The sequence below is a fragment of the Asterias amurensis genome, chromosome 17 (assembly GCF_032118995.1).
Source record: "Asterias amurensis chromosome 17, ASM3211899v1".
Taxonomy (NCBI): Eukaryota; Metazoa; Echinodermata; class Asteroidea; order Forcipulatida; family Asteriidae; genus Asterias; species Asterias amurensis.
Genome location: NC_092664.1, coordinates 13,000,616 through 13,017,777, shown reverse-complemented (window position 1 = coordinate 13,017,777; position 17,162 = coordinate 13,000,616). Strand labels below are relative to the sequence as shown.

The window sequence follows — 17,162 nt, the reverse complement described above, 5'->3', positions numbered from 1 at the left end:
CCAGAATTTGAGTAAGGTGCTCTTATTCGCTCGGCCAACCTAGACAGCCCACATCTTCTAGGTCCTCCTGTTTTTGAATACATTAATGGCTCCCTCAGGGATCAATACTTGGTCCACTATTATTACCCTTTATTCTCCAGATGGATATATCCAAGTCTCTCCAGCTCTCTATATCTTCTCTACATCTTCTGGTGTCTCCCGTTTTCGGATACATAGTCCCTAAGGGACCAATACTTGGTTCTTTCTATTCACTTATTTCTCTACATCCCCTAGTTTCTCCTGTTTTTGAATATTTAGTTCCTCAGGGATCAATACTTGGTCCACTATTATTACCCTTTATTCTCGAGATAGATATCTCCCAGTCTCTCCAGCTCTCTAGCCTGCGCTTCTGATATCTCCCCGTCGATGTTATCGCAATTACACACTTTCTCTGGTTTGTCTTTCTTGTACGGCTCCTCTGGAACAATCTCAATTTCAATCTCGGACTTTTCTGAAACCGGTGGCTTGGTGTCCTTAAGGAATACTTTGATTTCTTTCAGGTCGTCGAGATGTTTGCGAAGAAGACGAACACGAGCAGCAATCAGCTTTCGATGGTTGACCCATGCTTTTCTTGACTCAAAAATCTGGGGGGGGGGGGGAATCAGCTTCGTAAGGTCATGCTATAATAATAATAATAATAACAGTAATAATAATGGACATTTGCAAAGTGCCATACCTGTCAGAAAGACACTCCTGGCATGTTGAAAAAGGACTCTGCTTATGACGGTACTTTAGGCAATATGACTGAACAAGTGAGTTTTAAGTTTGGTTTTGAAGTTGGAGAGAGTGTCTACCAGTCGGAGGTTCAGTGGAAGAGCATTCAAAAGAGATGGTCCAGAATGTGAAAAAGAACCTTACTTATAAATAACAACACATTGTGATTTTTTTAAAATTATTTCTAAAATAATAACAATAACAAATTCTTATATAGTGCATTTCACAATAACCGTATCAATTGCTCTCATAGGGCCAATAACACCCCTTTAATGTTTCTCAGCTCCCTTGGGAGTATACAGCCCTGAGCTGCCTGTAAGGCGCTTGTGGCTTTTCATTCACAATATCAACCTCTACCCTCACAGGTACCCATTTATAACCCTAGGTGAAGAGAACAATTATAGTAAAGTATCTTGCTCAAGGACACAAGTGTCACGACCGGCATTCTAAAAAACTACAGCACCTCAACAAGTTATATTTTAAGGGAAGCTTTCTACCATCATTATCATTAAACCGTATAAGTTTATAGTAAATCTGTGGACGTTTGTGTTTTATGTCATACGAAAAGTACTCAAACCCTTTTTCCATACCTCATTATCGCACATGACTGTGTCATTTCGATACACCTGGCACTTAGGATCATTCAGCAACTCGTTTTGAAGTAAAGCGTCGTCGATGAAGAACAAATCTTCATCTTCTATGATCTCGGACTCTCGTTTGCTTCTCATGAAGCGAAAAGGTGGATTCGCTGAGGAGGAATTTATTATAGTAACAATAACAGTAATGAGAGAGTAGGAAACTGCTTACCAATAAATAAAAATAATAATAAACATTTTAAAGTGCACCATGTCTGTCAGAAAGAGAGGTCACTGTGGTCAAGTGGTTAGACTGTAGGACTTGCAATCACCTAGCTAACCGCTGATTACACAATGACTAGAACAAATATTGTCAACCAAGTTAATGAATCACAGTTTCTTGATTTGTGTAATTTATAATAATAAAAGACGTTAAACCAATGTTTGTGAGAGAGACTGGCTGTTGCCAGCTTGGTGTTTATATCCCTTGTGGGAGTTTGCCGAGTTCCCTTGATGGGAAGATCCTTCAAACAAACAAACAAACAACAACAAACAGACACATGTTTAACCGTGTGATATAAACACTGCTAGAAGTGTTTAAACATAGGTGCTAATGTACACACCAGTAATCAATACACTACTATTCGCCTGCACACACAGCAATTGAGAGTTGCAAGCATTTTGAGGCTACGTGAGCCTGAGATCGTAACAAGAACCCAAAATTTACGACAAATTTTTGATAAATACCCCCCCCCCAGAAAAAGTACTTATGAATGGGAATAATAGAGTGGTGACTCAGTCTACAACATTCGCTTCAAGGGTCGTGGCCGAGTATTAATTGACCTCTTTTCAGCTTGGTCCTTTATCGCACCGTCAAGACCCTGCCGGTTTTAAACAGCCCTTCAATACCTCGCACCACTCTTTTAATCTCTTATCATGAACCACCCACAGGTTCCCAACAACCACTCCTCTAACCTTGACTGACATGCTCCCGTATGAAATCTCTCTGCTGGCGTTTCTCATCTCGAGTCAGGGCTGCCTGCGTGCTTGGTCTGTCTCTAAGCTTAAATCGTCTCCCTTTGGCTTTACTAGACGGAGCTGGAGTCTCGCTCCTCCGCACACAGTGACAGCGAATCTTAGGCGGCCGTCGACACTTCTTGATTTTTAGTACACCTGTGATTTCATCTTCCATACAAGCTTTGTCCTAAGATATTAAACATAAATTCAAATAAACTGGAGTTATAGTTGGTCCTTGGAAAAAAGTAGGGAAACTTTATGGAACATTCTCCTTCGAATGCGAAATCAATTTTCAAGTAGCGAATTCGCAATGAATAATTCGAAACAGCTGAACTGTGTTCAACTCCTGTGCGAATCATTGGGTGCAAAGACAGACCTGTGACATAAAAATTCACTTTGCACTTACATTTACAGGAAGTATGAACTACCATAGGCTTTATCAGGAATGTGATAGGCTGTTGAAAAGAATTACCTTAACCATGAGCGCAAAGCGTGAAGCTTGCGAGCGGTAAGCAGGAAAGCTTCCGAGGGTGAAGCCTGCTTACATACATTTATCTGTAGTTTTGAAAGCCCTACTCTGCAATATGGTTAGTTATAAAATATAAACAAATTTAAATGTAAGAACAAATTGTGTGGTTTTTTGTTTTTTTTAAATTTTTTTGAAGGGGGGGGGGGGTTGAAAAGTAATTGATTTCCAGTTTAAAAAAGCGGAGAAATCACATCCTTGTTTATCCGTATAATACCTGGAATGGTTTACAAGGTGATTGCAGATCATCTCTTTCTCTACATAGCTCCCTGAGTCGATCCTCTTTCTCCTTACGGATGTGAAACAGCCTCTTATACATCCGCTCTAAGTCCTCAGGAGAACGCCTTCATATACAAAACAAGAAAGAAAAGAATGACTTCGGGTCGGTGCTAAGAGATCCCCTTGACGACACATACACAAGGCTTCTTATGAGGGTACAGAACATCTCATGGCGTGAGGACAAGACCGAAGAACAGATCTACGGAGATATTCCACCAATCTCTGCTCATGTTGCTCAACGCAGAGTCCGCTTAGCTGGTCACTGCTTTTGGCCAAAGACCAGGTCATACCTGACGTGTTATTTTGGAGACTGCCTTGCCTAATAGAGGACCTCAATCACTCAACTTCATCAACATGTTGGTAGAGATACGGAGGCTGAAATCGTGGACCTTCCAAACATGATGAGGGATAAACACCTCTGGCGTGACGTTGTGCATGGTATCTCGGTAGCGACCGCTAAATGATGATGATGCTAAGAGAAAAGAGGAAGATAACATGACGGCCAGGCCGCAGGACATAGTGGGTTGGACCAGAGAGAGTGCTATTGTGTTTACATGAAAAACTTCCATTTAAACCTGTTAGTTAGGGAAAATGCATTTGTAGTGGCTCTTTAGGTAAGTTGAGTAAATAGACTCAGAGTGTCATTTATTTGTTATTCTCAGAAAAGTGCACTAACCATAGAGTCATATATAAGAACTAGAGGGCGAACTGGCCTATATAGGGCGAACTGGCCTATATATGCGGCCTGGCATACCAGGCCTGGCATACGCGCATGCGGCAATTTTCTAAGTTGACAAAAAAAACATCACACAGCATGTTGTGCGGCCATTTTGTAAGTTGACAAAACAGCATCGCGTAGCCGCTCATCTTCATCTTCATGCACATTGAGTAAGGGATTCATGGGTCATGGCCAAAAAATTGACAAACAAAAGGTACAAAAGGTCCTTTAAGATTCATAAACACTTACGTTCTCTCCACTAGAAAGCTAGACCTCCATGGTTCTGCTCCGATATAACGCCATTTACGCTTCTTGTTCTTTCCTGTTACTCTGTAGCTGTAAAATAAATATATTAAAAGTTTATGGTTTGAATGTTCGTTCAGTTTGAAGTATCACCATTTATATATCAGAGGATAACATAAATAATAGTAAACTTGCAGGTACAACCATGTAAAAAAAAATGAGGGAATGTCTGAAAAGGGTCTTTGGTCTTGACGTTTCAAACAGCTAGTATTCTCTGCTCGTCTTCTACTTTGCTGGGTAGATTTGTTCTTTTGAGAATTTGTCTTGTCATTTATTCACCTACCGCAGAGTAAAATTTGGAAATCAGGAGACTATAGTTAGTTCTGAAAAGAGCTGTCATGCTCATTAAGTACTACCTGGGCGGAAGGTAGAAAATCGGCCTGGACAACTTCTTTTGTTTAGTGGAATGAGGGGGCGTTTTCATTATTAACTTCACTGCCACAAAGTCAGTTCTTAAATGGTCTGATGGTTTGACGAAGATCAAAAGGTAATTTTTTTCACCCCAAAAAACCTTAATCTCAAAAAGGCTTCCAGCATAAATCCTTTCTCGGGCATCTGAAAGCTCACAGTTCTATGCAGCAAGGATGTTTTTTTTTTTATATATATTCTATTTTCTAGCAACTTCGATGACCAATTGAGCCCAAAATTTCACAGGTTTGTTATTCTATGCATATATTGGAATACACCGAGTGAAAATACTGGTCTTTGACAATTACCCAAAGTCTACCCTGCTTTTAAGAAAGCCTGGTTCATACTTAATGGAAATGCTTCGTGCAAAGTCAATTTTATTGCATCACAATCGATAATGGAGCACGTACCTATTATTTACCTGTTATTGCATCACCAAAATTGGCTTCGAATTCGCATTCGCAGGAAGTATAAACCGAGCTTTAGACAAAATAAATCAACCCAACTTACTTGGATAAATTGAACAGCTTCATAATAGACACACCATCCATGATAGGAGGGACATCCACCCCCGCTATGTCCAGAATGGTAGGTGCCAGGTCAATATTAAGCACTATATTTGGAACTCTGCACTTGTCAAAGAGGGAAGAAATAAGCAAAACCTGCGGGATCAAGGTACAATTGATACATTTCCAGCCATGCTCACTCTTTCAGTTTATGTTAATTTAAAGCAGATTTTAAAGCAGATTTTAAGTTAAAGTAAACTTACTTTCAATAATTAAAATTATTAAAGGTAAATTAGTTTCAATAGTTAAAATTATTGAAAGTAAGTTTACTTTAACTTAAGTAAATTTCCTTTCATAAAAATTTTGCTTTGATTAAAGTAAATTTGTTTCTACTAACTCAACCTCTGAAACTCCTTCGTTACTTACAATTGTACAACTGTATGGCGTCACGCCATACAAAAAGGCCCAATATTCCCTCATTTTGCCAATCAGCATTGTTCGAGAGCAAGGATCAACACACTCAGATTTGTAGTGCACATAAAGGACCCAGACCACTGCGGGTTTACACAGTCTTTGGTCCCTTCAAAACCAGACAAATTTCCTGGGAAAGTCCCTGAAAAATTAGTTGGGGTTTGATAACATGATCTTCCTTTCAAAGGGAACTCGGCAAACACACAATGGATTACACCAAGCTCTCTCATTCAAACATTTTATTTCCGGAGAGTGTTCGTAGTTGGAAGCAAGAAGGATTGTTGACAGGTTTCCTTAAGCTATATCAGGATTAATTTCACTTTTGAGGCATCCTAGGGTTTAGGAGTTGAAACTGTTCAAGGTAAAAGATACAATTTCATGAGATTTCCAAAGAAATCATGTAGTATAAACTCTTATGAGCCGTGTTGGTGCTGAGAAGAACCAGTGGTTTTACAACTTCTTAGTTTAACTTTCTGAACGAATACTCTAGTGAAAGTACTAAGCAATATATAACAAAATTTAATTTCTTTGGAAATCTGAATATGGATTGTTAAAAAAAGTATATCAATGTAAACTACAAGGGACCCCCGAACAAAGATATTGACAAGTAAGGACACCACCAACATAGGGCTAGATAGCTCAGTTGGTCGAGTGCCGGCACGCTAATCCGGGGGACGATAGTTCAAATCCCACTCTAGTCAATTCTTTGTTCAACCACCCCCCAACCCCCCAAAAAATATAAAAAAATAAAGCTTTGTTCTTTCTTCATGTATGGTGAAAAAAAAGCAAACTTTCTTGCAACACAGTGGGTGTTGCTTGTGTTACAAAAATTCGCTTTGCATTCCCTTTTCACATAAAGAAATAACCTAGCATAAAACTTGTGCCAACTTTTCTGAATAGACTGTGCAAGGCACTGGACACTATTAGCATTTTCTCAAAATAAGTATCATATTTTTTGAGGAAGAGGTAATTTCTCATTCAAATATCAAAAGACTTTAGTCCTGAAGCCCTTTTTAGGCATCTGAAAGCACACAAATTTGTGCTGCAAGGGTGTTTTTTGTTTCATTATTCTCTTGCAACTTTGATGATCAATTGAGCCAAGATTTCACAGATTTGCTATTTTATGCATATGTTGGGAAACACCGAGTGAGCATTAGTGGTCTTTGACAATTACCAAATGTGTCCAACGCCTTTAAAAGACACTGGACACTATTGGTAATTGTCAAAGACCAGTCTTCTCACTATGTGTATCTCAACATGTGCATAAATAACAAACATGTGAAAATTTGAACTCAATTAGTCATCGAAGTTGTGAGAAAATAATGAAAGAAAAAAATACCCTTGTCAAACATTCAGGTGCTTGATTTCTAGACCTCAAAATCTAATTCTGAGGTCTCTAAATCAAATTTGTGGAAAATTACCTTTTTTCTCAAAAACTACACTATTTCAGAGGGAGCTGTTTCTCACAACGTTTTATACTATCAACCTCTCCCCATTACTCGTCACCAAGTAGGGTTTTATGCTGATAACTATTTTGAGTAATTACCAATAGTGTCCACTGCCTTTAATCACATGAATAAACATTTTTTACTCACTCAATATTGGGTGGTATTTTTGGCCCCCTCATGTAGAAAGGAACGCGGATATCAAAGTCATAGGGTAGAGATTTGCCCTTGGGCAGGCCGTACTGCCCCAGGTGGTACCCATGATCTGACGTGAAGATGATGTAGGTGTTTTCCAGTTCTCCTACTGCATCCAGAACGCCGCATAGCTGCATGGGCAAACATAATAATTAAAAACATTTGTAAAGCGCCTAAATGCAAAAGCCTCTAAGCGCATAAACACAACAATAAAGTTAACAGTGAGTGAAAGATACAACACAAGTAAGCAAGAAAAAAAAGGCAACTTCAAACAAATAAAAATGAAGACATCAAAAAGGATGCAGTTAATCGTGATCGCTCGAGACCAACTTCACAAAGCTGTAAAAAATATTGCTTAGTGAATTTCTTTGCTCTTAAGCAAAATATGAGTGGGGCACTATTTGAGGTACAAATGATGTATCTCAAACAATGTACAAAAATCTTTACGTCATAATCAAATGGTACCCTTTTTGCCAGAACTGTTTGATTTGTTCGAAGCATTTTTGCCAACAATTGGAATTCTGACACCCGAGTAATACGCCTGTGATTATATTTTACAGAACTCGGGAAAGCACCGAGTTATAACACATCCTATAAGGTTAAAACCACAACTTGTTATTCTGTATCCCCAATGCAAATTTAACATCTATTAAAAATAGGAATGTTCTGATTTTTTGTGGCATGTAGGCCTAATCTAATAATAATAATAATAATACCAAAACTTGTATAGCGCCCTAATCATGTGTAAACATGCTCTAGGGCGCTGAACATGGAAAAATAGACAAACTAAAACATAAGAAAATACGGAATTATAACAACGGGAGTAAACATTCTTAAAAACATTCAACAACAAACTTAATCAATAGAAATCCTGAAGTGTTAAAAAAGCAATAAGGTCTAAAATCTCAAATACAAAACTTTGTTGCACATTGCAAGCATTAACAGTAGGTTTAAAAAAATACATGGAAACTTCTGGACAGTTCCAATTTAATCTGAACAGTTGGCAGGTATGTTACAGGGTTGGACTGACCTTGGCTATGGCATCATCAACCGACAGGAGCGAAATCAGACGTTTTTGTTGTAAGATGTCCGTAAAGGTCATCTCCCTCTCAGTCAATGGATGTGGATACCGTAGCAACCAATGCTTGTCATTGTTTTCTCTGAAATTCCACGTCTCTGTTCTGGATGAGTAACAAGATTTAAAAGGGAATTATAAAACATTTCTTAGTGAAGAATCAGGAGTGTTAAAGGCACTGCAGATGATTTCACGAAACGCTAGGATTAATCCTTGAGTTTGGACGAGTAACCTGTTCTAACTTAGGATGGGTTCAATGCATCCTAACGTCTTTGGATACGGAACTGAACTCGTCCCAAGTCCTAAGAAGAATCCTAAGTTAGAAAGAGTTTGGTGAAATCAACGGATGGAGATGTTTGGTAGTTGTCAAAGACCAGTATTCTAATTTGGTGTATCCCAACATATGCATAAAAATAGAACATTTTGACTCATTGGTCATCAAAGATGCAAGAGATTAATGAAAGAAAAAACAACTTGTTCCACAAATTTGTGACTTTCAGATGCCTAAAAAGGCTTCAAATTAACTCTTTATCAAAAACTACGGACATGAAAAGTTTAAAGGACACGTTTTTACAGGACCAACAGTCGGCAGTCTTGTTGAATTAATTATGTGAAAATAATTCAGACCTACCCCATGGGGGTTTCAAAACACGGCTTTCCAGTTATAAACAGAGAAATTACTTCCCATGTCTATTATATGCATGCAATAATATAATGAACATTTTCAAATGAGAAAGGCTAATTACACTCCACAAATAATTTACTCTGTCTGAGTAGTTTTACATCTGCAAAAAAAAGATAATGGGCCGACATTCCATTCCTAGAATAGCTTTTTCTTAAAGTCTAAAAATGAGGTATGTGGGGATAATAATGATACTAATGGTCAAAACATACCATAAAAACATGGAGCTATAAAAAGCTCAATGCTTAAACAAGTCCCCTAATTACAACTCAGACCTGCTCAAAATAAAAAAATTAATCAATCACTGCATAAAGTCTATAAGTAACTAATACATTCTTTGTTTGGTGGGACAGTTGTACATGTATACCCATTCTCTGGTTTGGGTACTGGCCTGGGTTCAATTTTATAGAGCTGCTTAAACAGAAAAGATTGCTTACAATTTTCTACTAGGATAATAGTCACAAATTGTACATGTGATACGGTATTTTGGACGGTAACTTTATTCTGGTATGCACAATTTTGTTGTGCTTTGCAATTTTTTTGTGCTTAAGCAGCTCTATGAAGTTGGGCATGGGTGACCATCTTTTTCTTCCATTCCGTACATTTTTAAAAAAACAAACATTTTTTTGATAATGTTTATGTAATTAGGGACCATTAAGAACATTCCATGTAGAAAATGAATGGTTTGAATGGCTTCAGTATATAATCCATACCTTGAAGAACAAAGTAATGCTTCAAATGGAACCAGACATTTTAAAACAAAAGGTCTCCAACATCAGTTTTCAATGACTTTCCTGGCTAAACATTATTACAACTTTGTAGTTTAGTTAGGAATGATGACAATCTAACCAGCTTGGTAAACTGGGTTTCTGTCTTCTTCTTGCTAGATAATATTATTTATTATTATTTATCTTCCAGTACCCGCTAATCCACCAACCAATCAGATGCTCGAACTGGAGGGTGGTATAATATGGAAATATTGACTGCTATGAGGGGCACAGTTAAATTTATAGGCCCAAGGTGCTGTCAAAACCATGACTATGCCCGAAGCGAAGCTGAGGGCATAGCCATGGTTTTGACATCACCGAGGGCCTATAATTTTTAACTGTGCCACGATTATTAAGCAGTCAATATTTCTTTTAGTCACTATGACGTCATATTGATAGAAAAAGGGGGCATAGCTATTTCCATGACTCCATTTTTAACCAATCAGATTAGAGGATTCTATACATGAGGTATATAAAAACCTATAACCTACTTCGGCCTGGTTGGATATGGGAGGCAGAAGCGCTATATTTTTCCGTATTCCACTCGCGCTTGTGTGATTACTTATAATTCTAAAAGAATAATTGAGTTCTGATTTTCAGATGTTTCTGTTGACCCACCCACCCATTATTTTGAAAACAAGTAAAGATTTTTTAAACATTGATTATTTCGAATGGCCCCTTAGGGGGCGCAACTCACTCCCTATAGTAGCTATGGTTTTCATCTTTCTAAACTGAAGTCACACACTCTCCAAAATGCTTTATATAGTAGATTGGAGTGAATGTGGGAGGCAACCAGTCTAAGCCAACCGCAGGAAGAGGGCTTATTTTAAGGACCCAGGGTTTCATAAGGACTCAGGGTTTCTTGTAAGGATTTACTTCAAGGGATTGAAAACTATTAATCTCCTTAGGATTGTGTTAAACCAGTAAGTTTTCTCTTCAGTTTAAAGGCAGTGGACACTATTGGTAATTACTCAAAATAATTATTATCATAAAACCTTTCATGATTACCAGTAATGGGGAGAGGTTTACAGTATAAAACATTGTGAGAAACAGCTCCCTCTGAAGTGACGTAGTTTTCGAGAAATCAGTAATTTTCCACGAATTTGATTTCAAGACCTCAAGTTTAGAACTTGAGGTCTCGAAATCAAGCATCAGAAAGCACACAAATTCGTGTGACGGAGGGTATTTTTTCTTTCATTATTATCTCGCAACTTCGGCGATCGATTGAGCTCAAATTTTCACAGGTTTGTTATTTTATGCATATGAGATACACCAACTGTGAAGACTAGTCTTTGACAATTACCAATAGTGTCCACTGTCTTTATCACTAATTATGTGTCTAAAAACAGCAACTCAATGCTTTCTATTTAACAAGCCTAAATGTCAAGCACGATGTCCTCAAAACTGTAATGCTTCATTAGAATTTAATGAGTTTCAACATTGTTTGGTTGAACAACAACATAGTTAACTAGATTATGGGTGAAAAAAAGGTGTATTTGCCTCCCTATCTGACTGGATCAACAGGCTTTCGTGCTACATTGTTTAAGTTTACTTGTTTTGATCCTGGCCATCACATTTTGGTTGTTTTGTAAATTTCTTGTCCTCTTACGGGTTTGTGTTGCTTTTGATTTACTTTTGTACTTATAAATTTATTTTACTTACTAACTGTTTGTGATTATACAATGGCCGAATCAAGAATAAGAATAACTGACAATCATGTGACAACCGTGTAATAATAAGTATGTTACAATCATGTGACAACTAAATGTATGTAACTTTGAGTGACAAAGTGATTATTTGCATCATTTACTCCTTTTGCAAATGTAAAATGGAGTATCCATCTTCGCCTTTATTTTTCAGATAAATTGACTGAGTTTAACTTTTATTTCATGCTCATATTCTACATATTTTGAAATATTGCCACATTGTTTCATATGAATTTTTTTAGCTGACACAAAATTTCACAATCTTGTACGTAAGATGACCTTAATCCTCAGGTGTAATTTTTTTCATTATTGAAAATGGTCCTGAAGTTAGAAAAAAACTAAATTATTGTGTGTATTGGCTCATTCCCAAGGGAAAGTCTATACATAAATATGACTCCCACGCACGAAACTGCAAAATTTTACTCGGATTGCAAAGCGATACAACACATTTAGGGCACTGATTATTACGAAGACCACACACTAAATGAAGCTGGGTGTCCATAAGTGATTGAAATATGAGACAAACTCCGGAAACCAAATCCGTTTTTTTTTTTTTAGGAATCTCAGACACCTCGCTGACTCATCAGATAGATTCTTGTGTCAACACAGAATGAAGAATCTAAAAAAAAAAAAAAAAAAATCACTACAATGAAAATGGATTGTGACCGCCAACTGGGTTGAGAACAAAAAACTACAGAGAGAAAAAAAATGACAAAAGTGCATTTACTTGTGGATTTATCTGGAGATAAAAAACCCGCACTGATGAGTCACTGGTCTCGATTGCATCAAAGGTGTCCATCACCTACTCCTGACACTTTTTTGCCATTTTCTATATCTGCCTTTCGTAACCTTTTTAAAAAAAACTTTTTGAGAGTTGTGGTGCTTTTAAACTTTTGCGAACAATGTAAATTCTTATATGGAGAGTAATAAAGTTTCTTTTGTCTTATAAATGTCTTCTCATGGAAAATGGTATTTGTCAATTTGGAAACCACATTGTTCAATTTTAATAAAGGCTATTAGTTTTGCATCAAGGATAAAGAATATATCATATCTTGTGTTAACCCTTATACCTTAGTGTGTTAAAGCCATTCGACCCTTTTGGTACAAAAAAAAAAAAAAAAGTTCACAGATTTACAAATAATTTACAGGGTTTACAGAAGGTAATGGTGAAAGACTTCTCTTGAAATATTAGTCCATGAAATGCTTTACTTTTTGAGAAAACGGTAAAACAATATCAATTCTCGTTAACGAGAATTACGGATTTGTTATAAACACATGTCATGACACGGCGAAACGCGCGAAAACAGGAGTAAGTTTTCCCGTTATTTTCTCCCGACTCCGATGTCCGATTGAGCCTAAATTTTCACAGGTTTGTTATTTTATGTATAAGTTGTGATACACGAAGTGTGGGACTTGGACAATACTGTTTACCGAAAGTGTATAATGGCTTTAAGCACTGTATACTCAGTATTTTCCCAATTATTATTATTATTTTTTTTTGGGGGGGGGGGGAACTCAAAGGTAAATCACTCGGTTGGGATTTGAACCGAGTATCAGTGCTTAAATACACATTGTCTAAGGGTAAAAAACAAATTTATATGATTCTTTAACCCGATGCAAAACAAACATCTATCAAACCATTGCAGTACCCGCTGCTTACATTATGATTTCATCTGCCTCTAGGCTAGCACCGTGGTCTAATGGTAAGACATCTGCTCTAGCAATGCAAAGGTCGTTGGTTCGAATCCCTCCATAGTGATTTTCCTAGGTTTTTTTAAAAACAGAACTCAGGGAAAGTACTGAATACAGTGCCTAAAACACATCGATGTAAGGATAAACAAAATTATCCATCCTTCAATTTTGACATTCTGAAAAAGAGTTGCTTTTGTAACAGGGCTTTCTTATACGTACTGTATGACCGTTGTAGTAAATGTATCTTGCCTGCAAGAAAGGGCATGGAATGTACAATGTCGTTCTTTTTGTCTAAAATCCCAGATCGCAGGAACCGCTTTAACGTTGGACAAGCATAACTAGTTTATCTCTCTGTCTGACCTATATCATTCCAACATTCCGCATCCCATCTTCTATATTAGATTACTACCTAGTAGGAACCCGTATCAAATGGTTTGATTTACATGTTCGTAGAGGTAGTTCAGACACAGTACTAGAGTCTGTTTATAACTCATGGTTCAACCTGATCGAGTTCAACTCTGTGTGTCTGAACAGTCCTAAAGTTAGACTGAAAAAGGTGTGATTTTGTTACGGGGCTTTCTTATAATTGACCATTGTAGTTTGTGAATCTTGCCTGCCAGCATGGCCATGGAATGTACAGGGTTATTCTTTTTGTAAACAAGGCAATTATTTCTTAGTAAAAAAGGGTACGTGAGAGAAATGAAATTTGTATTTGATCGTGCATCGCTGCAATGACTTTAAAGGAACCATTGCCTTGGATCGGTCGAGTTGGTCTTTGAAAAGCGTTTGTAACCATTTTTTATATAATGCATATGGGTAGAAAGATGTTGTAAAAGTAGAATACAATGATCCACACAAACATGCCTCGAAACTGCACGGTTTTCCTTTGACCTCGTCGACTAACACGGTCGGCCATTTATGGGAGTCAAGTTTTTGACTCCCATAAATGGCTGACCATGTTAGTTCGCACAGTAAAAGGAAAACCACGCAATTTCGAGGCAAACTTGTGTGAATCATTTTATTCTACTTTTAACACATCTTTCCAACCATATGCATTTTATAACAAACGGTTACAAACGCTTTTTATAGACCAACTCGTCCGATCCAAGGCAACGTGTTCCTTTAAGGCCAGCTAACAAACAAACATGTCCCTGCCCACCTCATTTTTTCTTCATCCTTTTTGTTTGTTTTTTGTTTTTATCAAAAAAAATAAATACAATAAAAATGTAAATTTTAACGATCTTCAGACAATTTTTTTTTTTAAGTCCAGCTGGTAACCTTTTAAAACGCATGGCTGGCCATTTAGAAAGGGGGGGGGGGGCATACGTCCTATCTTTTTTCAATAAGACATGACGCTAAACATGTTTATTTTTCCCAAGGGGAGTGAGGCAATCGCCTCCATGGAGATTGTAATTTTTTGAATATAAATCAAAACTACCTTCTTCATTGTGTAGAAAGGGAACTTAATAACACTGAATACAAAGGCTCTTTCTTTGAGGACCTAATTTCTAAGTACGTAGTTCAGTCAATGGATAATAAAATGGCCTTGGTTATTTTTAATATGATATTTATTCCACAGTGGAGTGGCATGATACTTAGCCCTTGGAAAAGAGGAAATTTTATTTAGTAAAAGGGCTGACCTACATTATAGGCCTAATAAAATAAAAAAATAATAGTGGCTTCTTTATAGCGCTCATATCTGTCACTCAGTGACACTCAAGGCGCTTTATCCTTCAATATTTTCTTTCAAGGTATGTTGAATAATGAGATATACTCCTTTAAAGGCAGTGGACACTATTGGTAATTACTTAAAATAATTATCAGCACAAAACCTCACTTGGTAACAAGTAATGGGGAGAGGTATAAAACATTGTGAGAAACGGCTCCCTCTGAAGTGACATAGTATTCAAGAAAGAATTAATTTTCAACGAATTTGATTTTGAGACCTCAAGTTTAGAATTTGAGGTCTCCAAATCAAGCATCTGAAAGCACACAACTTCGTGTGACAAGGGTGTTTTTTCTTTAATAGTTATCTCGCAACTCCGACGACCAATCAAGCTCAAATTTTCACAGAATTGTTATTTTATGCATATGTTGAGATACACAAAGTGAGATGACTGGTCTTTGACAGCTACCAAACGTGTCCAGTGTCTTTAAGGTGCTGTGGCTCAAAATGCAGCCAATCAAAGCAAGAACACCGAGGCGAAACCTTTCTCTTTGGGGTACAATTGCAATTCACAATAATGGAACACAGTTCACAATTGGGTCCACATGCTAGTTTGTGCATGATGGGGAAGACCCTGATATTGTAAAGGCTTTTTAGGCTATTTTAATTAAAGGCAGTGGACACTATTGGTAATTACTCAAAATAATTATTAACATAAAACCTTACTTGGTAACAATTAATGGGGAGCTGTCGACAGTTTAAAACATTGTGAGATACGGCTCCCTCTGAAGTAAAGTAGTTTTCGAGAAAGAAGTAATTTTCTATGAATTTGATTTTGAGACCTCATGATTAGATTTTGAGTTCTCGAAATCAGGCATCTGAAAGCACACAACTTCCTGTGACAAGGGTGTTTTTTCTTCCACTAATCTCTCGCAACTTCGATCGACCAATTGAGATTTTCACAGGTTTGTTAATTTATGCATATGTTGAGATAAACTAAAGTGAGATGTAAACCATTACATGGTGTGCAAAGGACTAGGTCTCAAAATCTTCATCCCATAAACCTTGCAGTAAAAATAATTGGCTCTTTGTATCCTTTGGAAAAGGCGCGTTATAAATACGTTTATTAATCAAAAAGGTTAAAAATTATGACAACATGTCCTTGGTTTTCACACTTGCCAGGTAAATTTTGTTTCTTGAGAAGTGTCTTGCTTTGCCGCGGATTAGATTTTCGGGATTCAGGAGGCTTCTCAGATCTGAAGAGAACTGTCCTGCTTCTAACAATTTAATTTTGTAATGATGACAGCCTTTCCCACACAATTTGACAAAGTTGCAGAGATGGTTTGGTTTCTGTTTTGAGATTGGAATCTTCATTCCTTGTAAAACTGAATGTGTTTTTATGAAATAATGATCCAGACACATGTTTGAATGTGGTTGTTTCGGTTTCGTGATTGAACAAAGGCTCCGGATATCGCTTTACCATCAAACCGAATGATTTATTGTCACTATTCCCCCAGCCCTCTCCTTTCAAATTAAATTTTTGCCCGGTAATTAAACTTCAGGTCTTTAGAGAACTGACATCGGTTTAGAATTTTTTGAATACTTGGGTTTTGATTTATCAGAACGTGATCAGGGGAAGAATGGCTAGCATTGTTCCCATGGTCGCACAGGTCACATGACTGAACTCAGGGAGTGTCAGGTGACCAAATGATCACACCATTGGCATGATGGGAATAGAAACACCCTTCTTGCTGCGTTTAATTGGCCATAAATTCTTACATTATTACAAAAATGTTAAAGAGTGGCTCCAATGTCATTCAGTTTTGTGATCAGTGTTGCAGCTAGACCAATTGTAAATTCAATTTATTCACCAAGGGGGAGCGGTTTAACAAAATTGTTCATGTTTAGATATGGGGGCCTTCATTGCTGAAGTGCAATCTTGGGAAAATCTGTGCTGGGCAGCACAGTGTGTTTTTCTCAGAGTGCTGAGCGAAATTTGTTAGTTCTGGGCTGGCCTGGCCGACACTGACTGCCAAGGCTACACAACTGTTTGTGATGCAGTAATTCTTCAATAAAAAGAGTCCTCATAACAGTCGGAAAAAAATTACAGAGTCTCTGACCCCAAATTAAAACAGTGTAGAATTTTCATTTAAACTTCATGAGAGCCATTAATATTCTTTATCCCCGATGCAAATTCAACATCTATTAAATCGCTGCAGTACCCCAGGCTTAAATATAGCATTCAGACTGCCTCTAGCTAGCCGGCATTCTCAGTGAATCGTTGGTAAGACTAAATCTAACCAAATACTGACTGATGCTCACAGAATCTCCACCAAAGGTACAAAAGAAAACTTTTTCACAAGGTCATCCAGCAGTAT

General features: G+C 37.4%; 1 protein-coding gene across 4 annotated transcripts in view; it reads right to left on the bottom strand.

The window, feature by feature from the left end:
• The window catches only part of LOC139949689 (extracellular sulfatase Sulf-1-like), a 105,150-nt gene that overhangs the window by 17,281 nt on the left and 70,707 nt on the right, over nt 1-17,162 (bottom strand). For all 4 annotated transcript variants that reach the window (XM_071948165.1, XM_071948166.1, XM_071948168.1 and 1 more), the window contains 8 exons: nt 8,227-8,377; nt 7,152-7,327; nt 5,090-5,206; nt 4,118-4,204; nt 3,089-3,215; nt 2,304-2,532; nt 1,344-1,501; nt 334-623 (listed from right to left, as the gene is read on the bottom strand). In XM_071948165.1, coding sequence (XP_071804266.1) covers nt 334-623; nt 1,344-1,501; nt 2,304-2,532; nt 3,089-3,215; nt 4,118-4,204; nt 5,090-5,206; nt 7,152-7,327; nt 8,227-8,377 — 1,335 coding nt within the window. The remainder of the gene's footprint in view (nt 1-333; nt 624-1,343; nt 1,502-2,303; nt 2,533-3,088; nt 3,216-4,117; nt 4,205-5,089; nt 5,207-7,151; nt 7,328-8,226; nt 8,378-17,162) is intronic.